Source organism: Hyla sarda, chromosome 6, assembly GCF_029499605.1.
Source record: "Hyla sarda isolate aHylSar1 chromosome 6, aHylSar1.hap1, whole genome shotgun sequence".
NCBI classification, from domain to species: domain Eukaryota; kingdom Metazoa; phylum Chordata; class Amphibia; order Anura; family Hylidae; genus Hyla; species Hyla sarda.
Window position 1 is genome coordinate 123,614,588 of NC_079194.1, and position 15,575 is coordinate 123,630,162.

Below are 15,575 nucleotides of genomic sequence, written 5' to 3' on the forward strand. Positions count from 1 at the left end.
CCGAAGGGCATGCTGGGAGATGTAGTTATGCAACAGCTGGAGGTACGCAACTACAACTCCCAGCATGCCGAGACAGATGTTTGCTGTTTGGGCATGCTGGGATTTGCAGTTTTGCAACATCTGGAGAGCTACAGTATAGAGACCACTGCAAACTGTGGCTGTCCAGATCTAGCAAAACTACAAATCCAAGCATGCCCAGACAGCAAACAGTTGTGTGGGCATGCTAGGAGTTGTAGTTTTGCAAGATCTGGAAGGCTATAGTTTAGAGACTACTGTATAGTGGTCTCAAACTGTCGCCCTCCAACTGTTGCAAAACTACAAATCCCAGCATGCTCAAACAGCTGTCTGGGCATGCTGGGAGTTGTAGTTTTGCAACATCTGGAGTGCTGCAGTATAGAGACCACTGTATAGTGGTCTCAAATTGTAGCCCTCAAGATGTTGCTAGGCAACTCACCGGCTTCCGTAGCATCCAGGGAGCCAGCTGCACGACATCGCCGCCCGCCAATCTCCGACACCGATCGTCGCACGCAGCCTCGCCCGCAGGGTAAGTGGACTTCGGCGCCGGTCCTCCTCGGTTTCCCCGTTCTGCCACGCCTATTGTGGGTGGGCAGAAAGGGGAAAATGAAAGTTAACCCCCCCCCCCCCCCCCCGCTCCCGATCTGCTATTGGTCGTCGCGTCTATACGACCAATAGCAGGGATAGGAGGGGTAGCACCCCTGCCACCTCACTCCTATCCCTTCAGGGGGATCGTGGGTCTCTTGGAGAACTGCGATCCCCCTTATATTCAGGGTCACCATGGACCCGTAATGACCCGGAATCATGCAAATCGCAAGTGTGAATTCACTAGCGATTTGCGGCGATTGCCGACATGGGGGGCTCTGATGACTCCCCTGGGCATTTGCGCGGGGTGACTGCTGATCGATATCAGCAGTCACCCCGGTTCGGTCCCCACCCGGCGCGTGGCAGGGACCGAAATCCCCAAGGACGTACGTGTACGTCCTTGGTCCTTAACTACCAGGGTGCTTAGACGTAGGCTTACGTCCATGGTCCTTAAGGGGTTAAAGAGGTACTCCAGTGGATAACATATATATATTTTTTTTAAATCAACTGGTGCCAGAAAGTAAAATAGATTTGTAAATTAATTCTATTTAAAAATCTTAATCCTTCCAGCACTTATCAACTGCTGTATACTCCAGAGGAAGTTCTTTTCTTTTTGAATTTCTTTTCTGTCTGTCCACAGTGCTCTCTGCTGACACCTCTGTCCATGTCAGGATCTGTCCAGAGTAGAAGCAAATCCCCATAGCAAACCTATCCTGCTCTGGACAGTTCCTGACACAGACAGTGGTGTGAACAGAGAGCACTGTGGACTGACAGAAAGATGGCAGAAGATGATTTAAAAAAAAAAAATGTTTTCCGCCGGAGTACCCCTTTAACCCCTTCCCGCAGAATGACATATAAACGTCAGGTTATGCTGGTAGTTCGCGCATCCTGCCATTTATATAAGTCATTCAGTTAACCCAGTGATGCACAGCATCGTACGGGTTAACAGGCAGAAGTCCCACTGTTATCGGTGGGAGACAACTTCTGCAAGCCCCCCCAGAACCATCTGTGAATGGTCCTGGTCAGTGATCACTGGATTGGTCCCTGTGGACCAATCACAGTGTCTCAGCTGACTGGGGGGGTTAAAGTTCAGAACCCCCCCCCCCCCCCCCCACTCTGCCCGCCACTAGAAGTCCAGGCAGAGTGGGGGAAGATGAACCCGAGAGCTGTGGGGACCGGCAGCACATACCTGGGACCGGCGCAGGACCGGCTCAGGCAGCGGGGACCGGCATCAGGCAAGTGGAGGAGGCAGCAGCGGCAGGCAGGTGGAGGAGGCAGTGTCGACATTGGCATTAGAGGCAGCAGTGAAGATCACTGTAAAGGGATCTTCACTGCTGCTTATAGGAGTTTCATAACTACAACTTTGGCTGTCCAGGCATGTTGGAAGTTGTAGTTTTGCAACATCTAGAGAGCCACAGTTTGGAGACCACTGTGCAGTGGTCTCCAATCTGTGCTCTATCAGATATTGCAAAACTACAACTCTCAGCATGCCCAGACAGTCCAGGCATGTAACTTCTGGCCCTTCAGATGTTGCCGAACTACAACTCTCAGCATGCCTGGGCAGTCTGGGCATGCTTGGAGTTGAAGTTCTGCAACATCTGGAGGGCTACAGTTTGAACACCACTACACAGTGGTCTCCAAACTGTTCTCCTCCAGTTGTTGCAAAACTACAACTCCCAGCATGCCCTTCGACTGTCTGGGCATGCTGGGAGTTGTAATGTTGCAACAACTGGAGGCACACTGGTTTGGAAATATTGTTTGTTTTCTAACTCCGTGTTTCCCAACCCGTGTGCCTGTAGCTGTTGCAAAACTATAACTCCCATTATGCACTGACAGACCATGCATGCTGGGAGTTGTATTTTTGCAACAGCTGGAGGCACACTGGTTGGGAAATACTGAGTTAAAGGGGTTGTGCGCTGCCCTGACTTTTGGAGCTCCGCTCACAGCGTCCGGAAGTTCATTACTCCGAACGCTGTGTGCGGGCTTCCGTGACGTTTCGCCCGCCTCCTCGTGACGTCTCGCCCAGCAAGGGGCTGGGCGTGACGTCACGCCCGGCAGTTGCGAACACGGAAGCCCGCACACAGCGTTCGGAGTAATGAACTTCCGAACACTGTGAGCGGAGCTCCAAAAATTAGGGCAGCGCACAACCCCTTTAAGTAACAAACAGTGTTTGCAACCAGTGTGCCTTCAGCTGTTGCATAACTACAACCCCCAGCATGCACAGACAGCCAAAGGGCATGCTGGAAGTTGTAGCAGTATGTCTCCAGCTGTTGCGTAACTACAAGTCCCAGCATGCCCTTCTGCTGTCACTGCATGCTGAGAGTTGTAGTTTTCCAACAGCTGGAGGTTTGCCCCCCCCCCCCCCATGTGAATGTACAGGGTACATTCACAGGGGCAGGGGTTTACAGCGAGTTTCTCACTGCACGTTTGAGCTGCAGCAACTTTTCCGCTGCAGCTCAATCTCCCAGTGGGAAACTTGCTGTGAAATCCCGCCCATGTAAATGTATCCTAAAAACACTACACTACACTTTACTAAATAAAGAGTCCCCCTACACAGTCCCCCGCCCCCCCAACCACCACCACCACAATAAAAATGAAAAACATCTGGTACGGCACTGTTTCCAAAATGGAGCCTCCAGCTGTTGCAGAACAACAACTCCCAGTATTGGCGGACAGCCATTGACAGCCATTGGCGGACAGCTGGAGGCACCCTGTTTGGGAATCACTGGTGTAGAATACCCCTATGTCCACCCATATGCAGATCCCTAATTAAGGCCTCGAATGTGCATGGCGCTTTCTCACTTCGGAGCCCTGTCGTTTTTCAAGGCACTAGTTTAGTGCCACATATGGCGTATTTCCGTACTCGGGAGAAATTGCTTAACAACATTTGGGGGGCATTTTCTCCTTTTACCCTTATGAAAAGGTAAAGTTGGGGTCAGCTCCAGCAGATTTAATCAATTTTTTACACTTGCTTTAAATTTTTTTACACAAACTTGCTGGTATTGCCCCAAACTTTTCATTTTCACAAGAGGTAAAAGGAAAAAAAGACCCCCAAAATTTGTAACACAATTACCCCATATGTGGATGTAAAATGCTCTGTGGGCGCACAACAAGGTTCATTTGAGGTGATTTGCACAGGGGTGGCTGATCGTTACAGCGGTTCTGACATAAACACAAAAAAAAAACACCCACACATGACCCCATTTTGGAAACGACACCCCTTAAAGGGGTAGTCCAGTGGTGAAAAACGTATCCCCTATCCTAAGGATAGGGGATAAGTTTGAGATCGCGGGGGGTCCAACCGCTGGGGCCCCCTGCGATCTCTCTGTACGGGGGCCAGGCTCTCCGGCCAGATAGTGGGTGTCGACCTCCGCACAAAGCGATGGCCGACACGCCCCATTTATACATCTCTATGGCAGTGCCGGAGATTGCCGAAGGCAGCGCTTCGGCTCTGCCATAGAGTTTTATTGAGGGGGCGTGTCGGCTGCCGCTTCATGCGGAGATTGACACGCCCCCTTCCCGCGTGCTGTCGGGGCTCCGTACAGGAGATCGCAGGGGGCCCAGCGGTCGGACCCCCCGTGATCTCAAACTTATCCCCTATCCTTAGGATAGGGGATAAGTTGTTCACCACTGGACTACTCCTTTAAGGAATGTAACAAAGGGTATAGTGAGCCTTAACAAGTGTTTGAAGAATTTTCGTTGAAAATGAAAAATTTTAATTTTTTCACTAAAATGCTGGTGTTATCCCAAATTTTTAATTTTAACAAGAGATAATAGGAAAAATGCCCCCCAAAATTTGTAACACCATTTCTTATGAGTATATAAATACCCCACGTGTGGACGTAAAGTGCTCTGTGGGCGCACTACAGGGCTCAGAAGAGAAGGAGCGCCATTGGGCTTTTGGAAAGATAATTTGGCTGGAATTGAAGGCCATGTGCGTTTACAAAGCCCCCGTGGTGCTAGAACAGTGGACCCCCCACATGTGACCCCATTTTGGAAACTACACCCCTCAAAGAATGCAATAAGGGGTGCAGTGAGCACCACAGGGTGTGTGACAGATTTTTGGAACAGTGGTCCGTGAAAATGAAAAATTAAATTTTTCATTTGCACATCCCACTGTTCCAAAAGTCTGTGAATGCTCACTGCACCCCTTATTACATTATGTGAGGGGTGTAGTTTCCAAAATGGGGTCACATAATGGGGGGTCCACTGTTCTGGCACCATGGGGGCTTTGTAAACGCACATGGCCCCAGACTTCCATTCCAAACAAATTCTCTCTCCAAAAGCTCAAAAGCTCCTTCTCTTTTGAGCATTGTAGTTCGCCCACAGAGCACTTTACATCCACACATGGGGTATTTCCATATTCAGAAGAAATGGGGTTACGAATTTTGGGGCATTTTCTCCCATAACCTCTTGTAAAAATAGTAAATTTGGGGAAAAAATGCATTTTAGTGATTTTTTTAAATTTATTTACACATCCGACTTTAACAAAAAGTCGTCAAACACCTGTGGGGTATTAAGGCTCCCTGTACCCCTTGTTACGTGCCCTGAGGGGTGTAGTTTCCAAAATATTATGCAGTGTTTTTTTTTTTCTTTCTGTTATGGAACCATAGGGGCTTCCTAAATGCGACATGCCCCCTAAAAACCATTTCAGTAAAATTCACTCTCCAAAATCCCATTGTTGCTCCTTCTCTTCTGAGCCCTCTAGTGCACCCAAAGAGCACTTTAAATCCACATATGAGGTATTTTCTTACTTGAGTGAAATTAGGTTACATTTTGGGGGGCATTTTCTCCTTTTACCCATTGTAAAAATTCAAAAACTGGTTCTACAAGAACATAAGAGTGTAAAAAATGGAGATTTTGAATTTTCTCCTTCACTTTGCTGCTATTCCTGTGAAACACCTAAAGGGTTAACACACTTACTGAATATCATTTTGAATACTTTGATGGGTGAAGTTTTTATAATGGGGTCATTTATGGGGTATTTCTAATTCATAAGTAAAAGCATCCCAGAGTTATTAATGCTTAAAGTGACAGTGTTCAGATGTGCAAAAAATGCTCCCGTCCTTAAAGGGGTTATCCAGGAAAAAAAGCTTTTTTATATATATCAACTGGCTCCAGAAAGTGAAACAGATTTGTAAATTACTTCTATTAAAAAATCTTAATCCTTTCAGTACTTATGAACTTCTGAAGTTAAGGTTGTTCTTTTCTGTCTAAGTCCTCTCTGATGACACCTGTCCCGGGAAACGCCCAGTTTAGAAGCAAATCCCCATAGCAAACCTCTTCTAAACTGGGTGTTTCCCGAGACACGTGTCATCAGAGAACAACCTTAACTTCAGAAGCTCATAAGTATTGAAAGGATTAAGCTTTTTTAATAGAAGTAATTTACAAATCTGTATAACTTTCTGGAGCCAGTTGATATATATAAAAAAAGTTTTTTTCCTGGAATACCCCTTTAAGGCCAAAATGGGCTTGGTCCATAAGGGGTTAAGGCCTACTGGGTGCATGATGCAGGATCCAGATAACTGATTAAAACCACCATATGATATGGGGAGGAGTGCATGATTAGATAGTGTTACCCCATGTATACAATCCAAAAAAACTGAAATAGTCAGGACTTCTATTAATACCATAAAGACAAATGCATGCTGTCATTCCAAAGTTTTTTTTCATTTTTATGCCCGTATACCCATGTGCCCAATGACCACTGGCCTCAGAGGTCTTGTGCTGTACAACTATATGTTAGACCAGGTTCTTACTTGTAAGGGTAGGGTCACATTGAGCGGATAGGCTGTGAGAAATCTGTTGAGCAGCAGGAAATGTGTATGCGCTAGGAGTTTTCCCTTCCACAGCCTGTCTGCAATAAGGATAGGGAGCCGGCCGCGCGTCACAACTATGCCAGTGCGCGCAGCTGGCCTCTGACCTTTATTGCAGATACAAGGCTGTGGCGGGAAAAACCCTGCGTCTGCTCCTAGCGCATGCACAGCGTATTGACAGATTTCCTGCAGCGTATCCGCTCAGTATTGCCCTACTCTAAAGTGGATTTTGTTTGGGGTAAACCTCAGCATACTGTGAGAATGGTATACTACATCATACCAAGGCTTTGCCCATTCAGTGCAATGAACCAAAGGCTATAGTTACTATGTTAAGTCCATTTTCAAATGTTTATTATAATTTTGCAGGACTCTAAGGCTCATCCACCTGTGCTTCGAAGTCCTGCAAACATACATATGCTTGGAAATGGAGAGAATATTAGAGGACTATTGGTCCATTGAACTATAAGGGCATGGCTCAGGTAATGCTCTGCCAGTATGGCGACTAGTGTTGAGCGGCATAGGCCATATTCGAATTCGCGAATATTCGCGAATATATGGACGAATATTCGTCATATTCGCGAATATTCGCATATTCGTAATAGTCTCGTTTTATCTTCGCATATGCGAATTTTCGCGCATGCGAAAATTAACGTATACGAAAATTTGTATATACAAAAATTAACATATGCGAAAATTCTGATATGCGAAAATTCGCACACCAGTCTCACACAGTAGTATTAGAGCCTTCTTACACCACATAAGCTGGAAGCAGAGAGGGAAGATCACTGTGATGTGTACTGTGAAAAAACAAACAAAAAAAAAAAGAATATTCGTAATTACGAATATATAGCGCTATATTCGCGAATATTCGCGAATTCGCGAATATGCGATATTCGCGAATAAAATTCGAATTGCGAATATTCGCGAGCAACACTAATGGCGACAGGTACCCTAAACATAGGCCACATAACAAATGTAAACATACCCTTATAATGTATATTTCTTCTACGGTGAAAGTCAATGCACAAATATATTCAACTATATTGAATAACAGGAGAAAAGTGGGTTAAACGATTTGGTTAGCCCTAAAACCCCAAAGAACATCTGGCACAGGACTCCATCCAACCTCAGCTCGGCCCTTGACATCATTGAGACCCATGAGACACATTGGGGGAGATTTATCAAAGGATTTAGACTGGTTTTTACTGTCTAAATTTGTTGCACAGAAAGTCGCAGTCTAAATATGTGTGACTTTTTTGCAGCTTTTGCTTTAGAGGATTTTTAGAACATGATGCATTCTAGTCTATTTTAGACTGAAAAATGCATTGGTGCTGAATTTATTAAAAGTGACTTTTCAGCGACAAGTTGCATTGGCTGAAAGTACGATGAAATGTCAGACCATGCTTGAGCAGGATTAAATACAGTTTGTGCTCAGGGCTTCTACTCGTGTTCATGTTGCAAACGTTTACGTACCTGCATGGAAAGGATTAAACTTAAAAACAGCGGTTGAACTGTGCCCATAACCGCGACCGAGGGCAGGCCTTTAGAGGGCATACCCTATAATAAATGAAAGAAATTGAAAATATATAGGGTGGGTTAGGAGGGATCCGCAAAAACGTCACACACGGCCTCCTAGTTGGACCAGAGGGTGTTATATACACCTGCCCCAACCCACAACCCCTATATGCCCCGCCTAGTCGTTTAGGGGCTGAATACTCCAGCCCCTTGCACAAATACAGCCTGATAGGCTTAACACTTGTGCTCAGGGCTTCCACCTGAGTTCGTGTTGCAAAAGTTTATGTACCTTCATGGAAAAGATTAAACCTAAAAACAGCGGTTGAACTGTGCCCATGACCACAACCGAGGGCAGGCCTTTAGAGGGCAAAACACATAACCTGGTAGGTTAATTAGTAGAATGCATAAACCTCAAAAACAATACCACACCCTAACTACCCTGACCCTAATTTGGACCCTATGACAATATAATCTACTAACTAGTTATGACCGAAGGTGCAACCTGGTAATGAATATCTATGGCCACTATGCCTGCTCTGAAGAAAAAGCCAACAGTGACTTACGACCAGGCCTGCATACTAGTTAAACATACTGACCTGTGTCAATAAGCCAAGGGAAACTGATCGCTACCTGTCAGGCCTGATACTGCACTATCCAATCCCTATTTTATTTTTTAGAGGCCAAAAACACAAACTGTTAGCCAACTGACACCCAAGTAACCTGACCCCATTACAGACCTTGACCATGATCTGCATATTTACCTGTAACCAGAACTAAGCTCGAAACTTACCTGAAGACTACCCTAACTGTACCGACAGCCATACCATGAAGCACACCCCAACTAGACTCCGAAGAAATGGCCTGTTGCGGGTAATCGATCCATGCATAACCATCGTTCTTGTAGTCAGGCCAGGACTATCCATAGACCACGTGCCTATCCACCTGGGAAGTCTAATGTGCCATCGACTACACTCGAATAACCCCTTTCTGGACACTAAAACCAACCTTAAACCTCTGAACTTCTACCTCAAACTGAACTCCAGGGTGATGTCCTGCCACGAGTGACAGACTTCACTTCCATCATACCTGTAAATGTGACCAGTAGCACAATGAAGCAAACCGACAGCTCACCGCCACTCCACTGCACCTGTGCGCGGGCCTGGTTGGCAGCATCTCCAACCACGTGGGTATGTACAGGAAGGAACGGTCCAGCCCAGGATTGCAGGTAAAAGCAGGTAGACTTTAGTGGGTCATATACAGACAGAACATCAGAAAGCCGACGTGTTTCAGACCTATACCAGGTCCTTAGTCATGGCATACACATATAATAAAAAACACACAATTTATATTAAATAGATAGGTCACATGACCATTCAGCAATCAAATGAGGAGAAAGCTGGAAAAGCCGAAACGGAACTTGAAAACCCGTACTGGAATCAAGAGCACACACCATTCTATAAAGAGGATTATAAACAAACAAAGCGCAAAAATATATAGACATTGTTCGGACAGAGAAGGGGAGGAGCAGCTTTACTCATATTTTAGGTATATTATATCAAAAATGTTGGTTTATATATATAGGTGCACTCCCACACAGAATATATGAACCCATGTGCAAGTACTTATAAAAACACATTGGGGCCTTACCACTGCACTTTAACAGGACAAAATCAGATCTTGCCACAGGTTCATACCTTGCGGTTGACGCGTGTCCAATTGGAACATCCAAAATGACTCGCGATTAAGCAGGGCTCTGTGATGGTTTATATATATATATATATATATATATATATATATATACGTAAATTTTTGATATAATATACCTAAAATATGAGTAAAGCTGCTCCTCCCCTTCTCTGTCCGAATAATGTCTATATATTTTTGCGCTTTGTTTGTTTATAATCCTCTTTACAGAATGGTGTGTGCTCTTGATTCCAGTGCGGGTTTTCAAGTTCCGTTTTGGCTTTTCCAGCTTTCTCCTCATTTGATTGCTGAATGGTCATGTGACCTATCTATTTAATATAAATTGTGTGTTTTTTATTATATGTGTATGCCATGACTAAGGACCTGGTATAGGTCCGAAACGCGTCGGCTTTCTGATGTTCTGTCTGTATATGACCCAATAAAGTCTACCTGCTTTTACCTGCAATCCTGGGCTGGATAGTTCCTTCCTGTAAAAGTGACCGTCTCTTGGATAACCCTCGTACCTGTAGGTCGTATTCGGGAACTACCATGCCTGATGCTTCACCAGGTCTTTTCATAACCATCGTGCCTGTAGATGTGACAGGTCTTCTCGTAACCATCATACCTGTAGAAGTGACAGGTCTTTGTGTAACTCTTGTGCATGTATGCGTCACCAATCTGGCATAACCATCATATATATATATATATATATATATACACACATATATATATATTTTTTTTTAATCAAGTATGTGTCATGAAACTATAACTAAGAAAGCGTGTTAGGAACAATAACTACACAGTGCATCCCACTTCCTGTAGCAGGTACGACGGAAATACGACCACTATGTGTCATGATGTTGTTGCTCTAAAAGCGTGTCAGTAACAACAACCCCGCCATGCATCCTCCTACAACCATGTAAGGTATAAAGAGTATACCAACACCTATGTGTCATGGTGTTGTTGCCCTAAAGACTTGTCAGTTACAACAACTAAGCAGTGTATTCCCTTGCACACGTGGCAGGTATGATGGGTATACAACCGTGTATGTGTCATGATGTTGTGACTCTGAAAACGTGTCGGTACCAACAACTATGCAGTGAATCTCCTGCAGACGTGGCAGGTATGATGGGTATACCACCGCTTATGTGTCGTGATGTTGTTGTTCCACAGAAGAGTCTGTAACAAGAACTGCGCAATGAATTCCCCTGCAGATGTGTCGTGTCTGATCGGTATACAACCTATGTGTGGTGATGTTATAGCTCTGAAACGTGACATTAATAACAACTATGCAACGTATTCCCCTGCATGATGTGGCAGGGATAATGAGTGTCGTGATGTTGTTGCTCTGAAGACATGTCAGCAACCACAACTGCGCAGTGCATCCCCCTGCAGATGTGTCATGATATTGTCGTTCTGAAGATGTGATAGTAACAACGACTATGCCATGTATCCCCCTGCAAAGGTTGCAGGTATAATGGGTATATCACCGCCTATGAGTCGTGGTGTTTTCGCTCTTAAGACGTGTCAGTAATAACTGTGCAGTGCATCCCCCTGCAGAGGTGGCAGGCACGAAGCATAATAACCACCTATGTGTCATGATGTTGTTACTCTAAGATGTGTCAGTAACAAAAACTATGCAATGAATCCCCCTTGCAGATGTGCCAGGTATGAAGGGTATACAACCACCTATGTGTCGTGATGTTGTTGCTCTGAAGACGGGTCAGTAACAACAACTGCACGGTGCATCCCCCGGGAGATGTGGCGGTACGAAGGGTATACAACCACCTATGTGTCATGATGTTGTTGCTCTGAAAACATGTCAGTAACAACAACAACTGCGCAGTGTATCCCCCTGCAGACGTGGCAGGTACGGAGGGTATACAACCACCAATATATTGTGATATTATTGATGACATGCTAGTAACAACAATTACGCAGTGCAACCCCCTGCGGACATATCAGGCATGATTGGAAAACAGACCCGCAATACTAAGAGCGTAAAGAACTGTATAATTGCCCTGCGTAATATGAATACCCTGCGCACCTGAACCCAAAACACGTGCATGCATGAATGCTATGAATGTATGAACGAGGAAAGCGTGTGAACCGTGCGACTACCATAATCGTATGACCAGTGTGAATGCCATGAACGTGAACAGTAGTGATGACAGAGTGTCTGACCATTACAAATACTAAGAGTGTGTGAACAATAAAGATACCATAATTGCGTGAAGCGTGTAGGTGCCATCAGCGTATGACAGTAAGAGTTGCGTGAGCGTATGATCAGTAATTGCCAAGAGCATAAGGATAGCATAAATACCGCGAGCATATGGATGGTGAAAAGCCATGAATGTATAAACAGTAGGAATACTATGAGCCTATGAAACCACATAATATAAGCATCCAAATCGTGTAATAACATACTTGCATACACAACATAAATGCCAAGAGCGTAAAAACAGCATCAATGCCTCGAGCATATGACTATAAGTGCCAAGGGCGTGTGAACAGTATAAATACTGTGGGCTAACGAACAGTATAGATACCATTAGTGTATGAAAGGAATGAATGCCATGAGTGAATTATGGGCCTATGAAAAGTATAAACTAACACTAGCGTATGAACAGTATGTCCACAAGCGAATGCACAAAATAATAATATGAGTGAATGAACAGTATAATTATAAACGTATGCAGGATGTAAGTACCCTGAGTGTGTAATTAAGAGTTTAACTGCTATAAGAGTGTAACTGTATACCAACCCTGAGCGTGTGAATATTACAGTGCCATGAACACACAAGCGTGTGATGAGGTATAAATGCCATGTGTGTAATAACAGTCTAAACACTATTATAAACAGTATAATGTAATGAGCGTATGCACGATATGAATGCCCTGGCGAATCAAAAGTATCGCTGCCATGGCTGTGTCAACGTATAGATGTCAAGCGTGTGAGAAGAGTAACAATGCCATTAGGGCATGGAATTAAATGCTAAGACATAATACAGAAAACCTACGAAACATAAATATGATCACCTACACATTGTGACATCGCTAACGTGTGCCTATTGTGAACTCATCACGTAAATCACTGAAAACGCTATGCAGATTACATCCTACAAATGCCAAAAGGCATACTCACCGAGCACAACAGACGTTTAAATACTGATGCAAGAACGTATGCGCCCCAAATGTTGTGAATATATACGTACTGCCGACACTTACAAGTCTACAACAGGAATGCACCGTAAACACTATAACGTATGAAACTAAATGAAATGAACATTTATGCACTGTAAACACTACCATTAAATATGTACATCATATCAATGCCAAAAGCTTTGCGACATACAGATAATACATATAAATATAACTGTATGTATTGTAACTAAATAAATACGATACCGCACGTACCGCATAACACTATAATTGTATGAACTGCATGTAACACCGAGTGTATGTACTGTCTACCACACCACAGTAAGAAGCCATGAGCGCATACCCAGTGTAGGTACCGTGAGCTAACACCCGGTAAAAATGTCATGAGTGTATGACCAGCATAGCTGCCATGAGCGTATGAACAGTATAAATACTATGAGCATATGAACAGTGTAAAGGACCTGAGTATATGAATGGAATAAAGCGCTATAAAACGTGTGCACAGTAAGAATACTCGGATTGTATGAACTGTGTGAGTACAATGAGCGTACAAATCGGAAATCCATGGACAAATGCAGAAAAAATGCAGTAAAACTGTATACATATACTACTATGAGATGCTAAGAAAGCAATTACAACTGATAACTCCTAGCGTATGTATATAAAATCTACTAGTGCATAAACATAACAACTACCAGCGTACAACTACTAGCATATGTACAGTACGACAACCGATAGTGAATGTACAGTATAACAACTACTTGAGTATGTACTGTAACTAATGGCGTATGTATAATGTAAAACTACTAGTAAATGTACAATAGAAATGGTACCAACTTAATTCTCACATACATGATACCAGTGTATAGTGAAAACAACTACTAGCGAATGCACCGTATCAAACCTATGAACATGTGTACCATATGTCAATAACTAGTGCATATACCGTATGAATGGTAACGGTCCATGTATCATATAAATGGTACCAGTATGTGTACCTTATATCAATTACTAGCTTAAGAACAGTGTAATAGAACAGCATATGTACAGGATAACCCCTGACCAGAATCACACAGTGACATCAATAGTAATGACCATATGCAGCTCCCCTTTCAGCATGGAAAGCCCTGGATGAGAGCATGCGGGACCCAGCAGCGTCCCCTGACCTCCTGTCATACCCCTGTATGGAAAAACATAACACCCCGATACCAGAGCCTCCAGCTGATACCCGCGGAACCCGGAGCGTAACCCGGCAGGATCACATGACCCAAGGCAGACACTGGATGCGCCGACAGACCTTGCCGTAGCCTCGCCCAGCCCCCCGCCCCCAAATTCCCCATCCTACCTGAACAGCCGGGAAATAATGCAGTCTCAGATAGCGACAGGGCCACGCCTGCATCCCCCTTTGCATCCCCGCCCGGATCCTGCAGCGTTTGCAGGCAGAACCAGGGGGCGGCAAAGCCCGACCTTACACGATCACCGCAGCTTCTGATACCACTACGACAGGGAAAGCGTCAGCTGCCAGGGCTCCTGCGAGTAGCGGGAAATTCAAACGTTGCACATGCGCCATTAGCGTCCACCAACACACGGTTCGTCCGCAGAAACGTCACACACGCCCTGCTAGTGGGAGCAGGGGGTGTTATATACATCTGCCCCAACCCACAACACCTATATGCCCCGCCTAGTAGTTTAGGGGCGGAATACTCCATCTCCTTGCCCAAATACAGCCTGATAGGCTTAATACCTAAAGCATAGATCCCGAAGTCCGTGCGCAGAATTTATCAAGAGCCGTGCGCCTTTTGATAAATTAGGCGCACAATAGACCAGCCTAACCCTCTGTAGTTTGGTCTATGTTGATGCGGGACATAGACAGCTTTGATAAATCTCCCCCATTGAGACACAATAACATTATCTTTTCTCCTTTCCTTCATAATATATTCAATGTAACATACATTTTATTGGCCACAATCACTGGTAAACATTTTCCTAGAACTCTGCTGACAAGAACTTCTGACGTTAGGACAGTTCTGTTTTGGTACCATTTGTTACCCATCAGCTGTCTGTCCCATGAAGGTCAAACTGTGTGACACTACTGGGGATTATTTTGGGAGTCCTCTTTGGATCAAGCTGTGAGGACACCAGGTCCCACAACACTTCTAGGAATTGGATGGCATCACTGAGCGGGTGCAGAGGGAAAGGGAGGAGTATGGAGTCTCCTGGCAGAGAGGCACTGAGAATAAAGAAAAAGCTGCCTCATGTTTGCACATCACTAGTGTACAGATTGCATTAACTCGTTCAATGCCAAGACTCTCTAATGATGACACAGGAAACCCAGATCCAAGAGACAAGCAGCATCTCCGATAGAGACATGACTATACCCCTCCACCCCATACCATAATCAACATTTTCCATACTATATGGCTATAACGAATCTCACTGTAGGCTTTAAAAATAAAATAAATAAAAAAAGACTTTAATTTAAGGGTTTTATTAAACTTATATTTTTATAGTTCGGACATTTACACACATGGCAATACCACATATGTTTATTTCTATTATGTTTATATATTTTTTATATGGAAGTTGGGAAAGGGGGTTGATTTAAACTTTTAATAAGAAAGAGGTTAATGTGTGTGTTTTTAAACATTTTTAAACTTTTTTTTTTTTTTTTTTTTTTTTACATTTTTAGTCCCCTTAGGGGACTTTTAGGAGGAATCATTTGATTCCTCATACAGATCAATGTGGTTCCACAGAGCCCTGCCAGGCTTTATCATTCACAGCACAGCAGCCGACACAGGAA

At 44.3% G+C, this 15,575-nt stretch overlaps 1 protein-coding gene across 1 annotated transcript in view; it reads right to left on the reverse strand.

The window, feature by feature from the left end:
• Positions 1–14,257, reverse strand: part of ALDH1L1 (aldehyde dehydrogenase 1 family member L1) — a 111,298-nt gene extending 97,041 nt beyond the window's left edge. The window contains exon 1 of the mRNA XM_056524893.1: positions 14,121–14,257. Within this exon, the coding sequence (XP_056380868.1) occupies positions 14,121–14,186 (66 nt within the window). The 5' untranslated portion in view covers positions 14,187–14,257. The remainder of the gene's footprint in view (positions 1–14,120) is intronic.
• Positions 14,258–15,575: the final 1,318 nt, after the last annotated feature.